The sequence below is a fragment of the Diabrotica undecimpunctata genome, chromosome 1 (genome assembly GCF_040954645.1).
Source record: "Diabrotica undecimpunctata isolate CICGRU chromosome 1, icDiaUnde3, whole genome shotgun sequence".
Classification (NCBI taxonomy): domain Eukaryota; kingdom Metazoa; phylum Arthropoda; class Insecta; order Coleoptera; family Chrysomelidae; genus Diabrotica; species Diabrotica undecimpunctata.
The window spans coordinates 153,742,278-153,749,457 of NC_092803.1; the positions used below are offsets into that span (position 1 = coordinate 153,742,278).

At 34.9% G+C, this 7,180-nt stretch overlaps 1 protein-coding gene across 1 annotated transcript; it reads left to right on the top strand.

Annotated features, from left to right (window-relative positions):
- The first annotated feature begins 1,003 nt into the window (after positions 1-1,003).
- On the top strand, positions 1,004-6,685 carry LOC140435965 (uncharacterized). The gene is made up of 2 exons (XM_072524679.1): positions 1,004-2,138; positions 6,633-6,685. The coding sequence occupies exons 1-2, from the start codon at positions 1,004-1,006 to the stop codon at positions 6,683-6,685; spliced, it is 1,188 nt and encodes a 395-aa protein (XP_072380780.1).
- Positions 6,686-7,180: the final 495 nt, after the last annotated feature.

Sequence of the window (7,180 nt, forward strand, 5' to 3'; positions counted from 1 at the left end):
ACGACTTTGAAATTATAGTATAAAGTAAATCATTATTCAGAGCCCTTGTGTCGGACGTAGGCCTCTTCAAGATTTTACCAACTGTGCTGTGCTGTAGCAACTCAATTCGTCGAGAGTCTCTTAATGTCATCTGACCATTGGGAAGGCCACGGCTGAGTTTACAACTTCTTTGTATCCCTTCAAGATATTCTTGGCCCCTCTCTTGTCCCGTGAATCATGTCCCATCCATTCCCATTTAAGTTTTTCAATGCGTTCGAAAACATCATCCAACCGTGACCTCCGTATCTCCTCGTTTCGTACCCTATCTCTCAACGACAGTCTAAACTTTGGCGAATGCTATACTTTAGTTTTACAAATTCGGCCAATACTGTCGCAAAGACATTTTATGTAATACTGGTTGCATAATAAATAGGTGCAATGATTTTAGGACTTTTTAAAAACAATACAACCAATTTATAAAAGAATTAATAAACAAATACTATATTTGAAGACAGTTCAGTTTCATTTTAATTAATATTAAGTTCAAATATTCAGTGCCGGTATCTTTGTAAGACATCTAGGGAGTAATGTCCAAACTTAAAAATAAATTAATGCAGTTCTGTACTAGTTTAGTCACATATCTCACGACTACAATATTAACTAATATCATTATTAAATATTCTGTAAAATAAAAATAGAATGTGAATATCTTAAAATATATCCATAATATAGTATATGTCTGTTAAAATATTTCTTTTTGACACTTGGTGCATTTAGAAAGTTTTCTAAAATTCTAAAAATCTCTAGCTTTTATGCAATCTTTCTGACACCTAGTTAGCGTTTCTCTAATTTCTAAACACTGAACAAGCATTCTCTCCAAAACTCTGTTATTTTAGAAAAATTTAATATTTATCCCATAATTAAATATCTTGCTCACTATCACTGGGGCTTTGAAGAGGAAGTATTACTCAGAATTTACCAAGCCCTAATTAGGTCCAAACTTGATTACGGTAGCATACTCTATATGTCTGCATGCAAGTCTCTCTTAAATTCTCTTAACGTCGTTCAGAACACATCTCTTCGTATTTGTCTTGGTGCTTTTAGATCTAGCCCATCTGAAAGCATTCATGTTGAAGCCTATGAACCTCCAATGACCTATAGGAGACAAAGACTACTTCTGAATTACTTTGCAAAGGTCTCTGCCAACCCCTCAAATCCAGCTGCCAAGCTTGTTGCCAGACACACAGTAATAAAGCCAACAGAAAAACTTAGGTCTGTATACCCATTTGACTGCAAATTACACCAGTTAATTAACAACACAGATTTTTCACATATGACCCCGATCTGTATCCCTCATACCCCGCCTTGGACCAGAAAGCAGCCTAGTTTTAACATTAGTCTATGTAGATACGACAAAAAGGAAACCCCCATTAGTATGTTTAGACAAGAGTTCAACAAAATGATTGACATGGAAAAGTTTGATACAATCTTATACACAGACGCCAGTAAAGATGAACATGGTACAAGCTGTGCTGTTACTACAACAAATGAAACAATAGCGTCATTTCGCCTCCCTACTATCTGCAGTATACATACAGCGGAATTATATGGAATAAACAAGGCGCTAGAAGTCACACCAAAAAGCAGCAAACGTATAGCCATATGCACCGACTCTCTGTCAACGATACATTCACTAAAAACCCTAAGATCACAACACCCAATAGTCAATAAGGTACACGCTCACTGTCATCAGCTGTTAACTTCGGGCACCTCAGTCTCCATAATCTGGGTTCCTTCGCACGTAGGTGTTATTGGTAACGTGAAAGCAGACCAAGCGGCGAAAGAAGCTAATTGCCCTGATCATCCAGTCGAAAGGATACAGCTCCATCAGGACCTAAAATATCTCTTCAGGCAATCAGTCTTGGAAAATTGGCAAGATCAATGGAGTAGAAGCACATCCAAATTACATCAAATACAACCAATAATTCGACCACTGCAAATTCCCATACAAAAAAGAAGAGACAAAGCCATAATCAGACGAATAAGAATAGGACAAACTCGTCTCACGCATGGTTACCTCATGAGTTCTGGAAATCCACCAGTCTGCGAACGCTGCAACAACACGCGGCTTTCCATACAGCATATCCTACTTGAATGCAGTACTTTCAGCTCCACCCGACGACGGCATAACATTAGTGGTACCCTTAGTGATATACTTAGTTCACCTGGTTCAATGAACTCTTTGATTATTTTTTTAAGAGACTCTAAATTATATAATTTAATATAAAATATTTACGAATTCTGTAAAAGTACCAAAACTGTAGCTTAATCATATATTGTAAATACCGATTTTGTTTGTTCCCGTGTCAATGACCATAGTTGTCGAGACACGTAAAAAAAAATTTATCCCAAAATTGAAATATCCAAAACTATTTAACTTTGTATACTTGTCTCGCTGATCCCAGTCCCAACTCTAGTAAATTTAATATGTTGATTTCGTAGACTGTGGATTTTTCGGCTAAAATTGGGACTTATTCGCAGTAAAAATACTAAATATTCTACAACCAATCATAGTTGTTTATAGCCGATATTTAAACAAATATATATTTACATGAAGTTACATACAGAAAATAAAATTGCCTCAATTAAAACATTAAACATCTTTGAAAATTTATAGTCGTTTCTAGATTAGTATTTATAAATGGAAAGTTTCTCATGAATACATACTCTAATTATGCATAATTATTCTTATTTTTTTTTCAATTAAAAGGGCTGCAATAGTAAGTTCATATGAGCTTAGAGCACAAATCACCGTTATTAGTGGTCTGTGTGACTAAGAGTTAGGAATTTTTGTTATATGATTCCGTCAAAAGATTCCCAAGCTAGCGAATGGATTTTACTAAATTTACTGCGCATTTGGGATTGGGATCAGTGAATCAAGTCTTCTTTTTCTTTTTTTAACAGTCTGCCCTTGGCGTTTCCACTGTAATTTGACTAATGCCATTGTCTTTCCGCCTTTCACATCGTCCAGCCATCTTTTTGGAGGTTAACTCACACTTCTCTTATGTAATAATTTAGGTATCCCTGTACGATGCGTTTAGTCCACCTGGTATCATCCCGTCTGGCAGCATATCCTACCCAACACCGCTTCAATACAGCGTCACGTTGTAAAGTTATTGCCACCATCTCGTTCTACTGCACGCTGTGTTAATCTCGTTTTGTTGGCGGCTTTTATGGTTAACGTCTCTAGACGGTATGTCGCCACTGGACTATATAATATAATCGAATTTCTTTTGCATCCTGATCCCCTGGATGGAGTGTAGTGGTCATCGTAATGTGTATTGTCCGTCTCCAAAGATCTGTTTGGTCATTTCTTTTAACTTATGCATAGGTCTTTTACATATTCCTGTAATTTGATCGATCCATCTTGTTGAGGATCTTCCTCGTGATTTTCGGTCTTCTACCTCTCCTTGGATAATAAATATTTCCATATTTTCTATGTCTGCTCTCATAACATGTCCAAAGTATTTTAATTGTTGGAGATAGACTTTGCTGAATAGCCTTTTGCTGACTTTTAGCTCATTTAAAATTGCAATATTTGTCCTGTGGTCGGTCCACGGAATTCGTAACATTCTTCTGAAACAGAACATTGTAGTGGCGTCTATCTTTATTGTTTTCACTTGTATTGGGAATATTAAGCAGCTGATCAATCTCATTTTTAGAGTTCGCGAAATTTGAGTCATTCCATACTTTGGCCATTTTTCCTACGGCGACTGTTGCTAGATCACATCTACGTTTGATTCTTCACTGATCACATCTTCCTGTAGTGACCCCGTATTTGTGATCAATGATCCCGGATATGAATATGAACTCACAACCTCAAACCGACCAATCGTGGTTATGTGAGGCTGATTGTTAATGTAGTCTATTCACCATAATGATCTTTGTCTTTGATATGTTTAACTGCAGACCAATTTATCTTTTCCTTTGATTTTTACGTTGTCATCAATCTGTAGATCTTTCATGTCTTCTTCACTTGTAGATAGATACTCTGTTTTCGCGAGGTTAATATCTAGGCCAGCCTTGGTATATTCTTCTTGTAGTTTCTTCATCATGTAGCTGAGGTCGTATTGGTCTTGTGCAATCACTACTTGATCGTCTACAAAGCTTAACGAATATAGGTATTCGTTCCGTACCGGTACTCCCATGCCTTCGCATTTTCTTTTCCATGTAGTCAAGGCTTTTTCTAAGTGTTACGATAATAAATATCATGGCCTACAAAACTGTTAATATATAATGACTAATTCTGTTTTTGTGGTAGTCATTTCGGCGTTTGTTTACCAGAAGCATCTAGACCCAAATTATGATGAGTCATCCGACTCGAAGTTTCCAAGTAGGCCGAATAAAACCAGTCTGAGCTTCTGTTTACTTCGATGGGGTATCGCCGCTTCACCGTTATTCTCGAATAACAGGATTTTATATTTATAGAGGAATTTTGTTATGAAGAGAGTTAGTTAATTTTGAAGATTCGCGCCGCGATTTAATTGTAACGTTCGTCAAATAAATTGTACAGTAGTTTAATAAACTGATATAAATTACCGTGTGTTTTAATAAATTAAAATAAGAACAATAAATCATTAAAAAATTAATAAATAAAATAGAATAAATTATAAATTAATAAAATCATTACATAAGTATATCTTGAATAGGGTTGGAAATATTTAACAACCCTGCAGGAGCCCTTTTGTTGTGGTGAAGTCTGCTATGATTCTTGTTCCCATTTTAATGGACACTTTATTTTCTTTATACAGAGCTTTTGTAGCTTATATGAGTTCCGTCTGTATTTCTAATTTGTACATTGCCTCCCATAGTTCTGACCTTGGTACAGAGTCATACGCCTTTCTCAGGTCCACCAATGCCAAATGTATATCTCTATTTTTTGCTTTTTTCTTTTCCAACAGTTGTTCCAGTGTGTATATGTGGTCTATGCATGATCTTCCTGCCTGATCCTCCCCGATTTTGCCTTTTATCGCTTGCTCTGTCTTTTCTAGCAGTATCTTCCCATATAATCTTCCTATTGATAATATTATTATCCCTCTGTAGTTTGCGCATCGTCTTCTATCTCTTTTCTTAAATATAGATGTCATATATGCCTCCGTCCATTCCTTTGGTGTTCTCCATTTATGGCTTTCTGAAATATCCATTGTATCATCCGGTGTAATTTTTTTGATCCGTATTTTATAAGCTCAGGTGAGATGATGCCTCCAGGTCCCGGTGCTTTCTTATTTTTGATCGCTTTTATGGCCATTCTCATTTCCCAGTCTGTTATTTCTATTTCTTGTTGTGGGGATCTGCTTCGTCTTCACCTGTTTTTCTTTTCCAATGAATTGTGGTCTTTGTTATGTTAACAGTTCCTTGTAATAGTCCTTCCATTCTTTGTCATGTATATTTCCCAATTTAATTTATTCTTTTGAGTTTTGTTTCAATCTTCTCATTACTTTCCATGACTCCGAAGTTCTTGTACCTCCTATGTATGTTTCAATATTTAAGCAGGTTCTTTCCCATTCTTCATTCTTTTGTTGTGTTATTTGTTTATTCACTTCTCTATCTTTTTCTCTATATTCTTTATAAACTTCATCGTTGTTTGTAGTCAGCCATTTTCTGTATACTTGCTTTTTTTCTTCAATTATTCTTTTTGTTGGTTCATTTATTTCATAACAGTGCTGTTTATTTGTTATATGTGTTATTATTAATAGCAAATAAAATCAAAATAAAATTCTGAATCCAAAAAAGTATCAATTAGTAGCTACTAAACTTTTTGCTGTGACATTATGAAAATAAGTGATGAGGATTCTGGTGGTAACTCGCTGTCTTTTAGTTTTATACATTGTTTTGTGTAAAGTTAGAACTTGAAAAAAGAAAGAGAGTGAAAAGAGTTCTAGATAGAAAGTGTAGAACTTAGAGGTCGCTGGATAAATGTAATTAGAATAATAATGGAAGAAAAAATGCAATATTTTGACTGTGAATAAATTATCGAAAATAGCAAATATTAATTGCGAATAAATTACGAAAATTAACTGGCTTTAACTCATTACTGTTATATGTACAAAGAAAACGACCCACCTTCGAAATATTGGTGTGTTAATCGTAGCAGACTGTAGAATAGTACCACGTCGCGACGCTCTGCGCCGAGGCTCTATAGGACGTAACCGATAAACTGGGTTCGTTTCGTTCGCTTTCTCGTGTGTCTTGAAGGCCAGAAAAACCCTCTGGCCGTTTTTAGGTGGTCTATGGGACAAGTGCTCCCCCATAAATCAGCGCTATTGAATAGCGTTTTTGAATGTCGATAATCTAACTTAATGGTCACTGAAAAATGTTACTTTACAGCGGTTTCTATATGCTGGCGACATACTTTCCAAATAACAAAAGAAGTCAAATACTCTGGATTTAAAAAACAGACATGTGTTTAAGCCAGTTTAACAATGAGATTTTAGTGAATAGCAGAAAATAATATCCTATAAAATAAATAACTAGTTAGAATAGACCATTAAATAAGATCATATTATAGTACAGTAAAAAGAAAAATATTAAATGTAAAATATGAAAATAAATATTACATACTTTCCCAAACACATTTGTATTTTTTTTTATAGTTAGAGATGGTTGCGTGATAATGGAAGAGAAACAATATGAAATCTTGTGGTAATCCTGAGAGTGGATAATGAAACACATTAACTAACGATCAATCACTTTATTGAATACGATTGTTTACAAACTTTTCACGTATTGTCATTTTTCTAGTCTGTAATTAAAAAAAAACAGCTAAACTAATACAAACACTACGGGTCTAATTTAAGCAGCATTTGCTACAAAAATTGTAGTATACAACAAAAATCTATCACAGTAGAGGTCAACTAGGCATGTACTGTGAGTATTACTGAAAATAGGTATTACATGATAGAAAAAAATGATCGATGTAAGGAAAGTATTGGTCAGTTTCTTCTTTCTAGTCCAAAATGTTGTATTACTGATATTTAAACGCCTATAACTTATACAAAATTAGAAAACGATGGATGAACGTTATTTTTACAAAAAAAAGTTACTGAGAAGACAGAATGCAATTGCTACGAATTTCGAAGTTGAGGTGGTAAAGTACATATGGGCGAATCGGTCTTCAAGTTTCATTGATTTGATCCACAAC

Bases quoted from the DNA above. Each gene is read 5' to 3' on its own strand.
- LOC140435965 (XM_072524679.1), top strand. From the start codon at position 1,004: ATGTCTGCATGCAAGTCTCTCTTAAATTCTCTTAACGTCGTTCAGAAC. The intron at 2,139-6,632 runs GTACTTTCAGCT...TTTTTTTTATAG, and splicing joins GCATATCCTACTTGAATGCA to TTAGAGATGGTTGCGTGATA.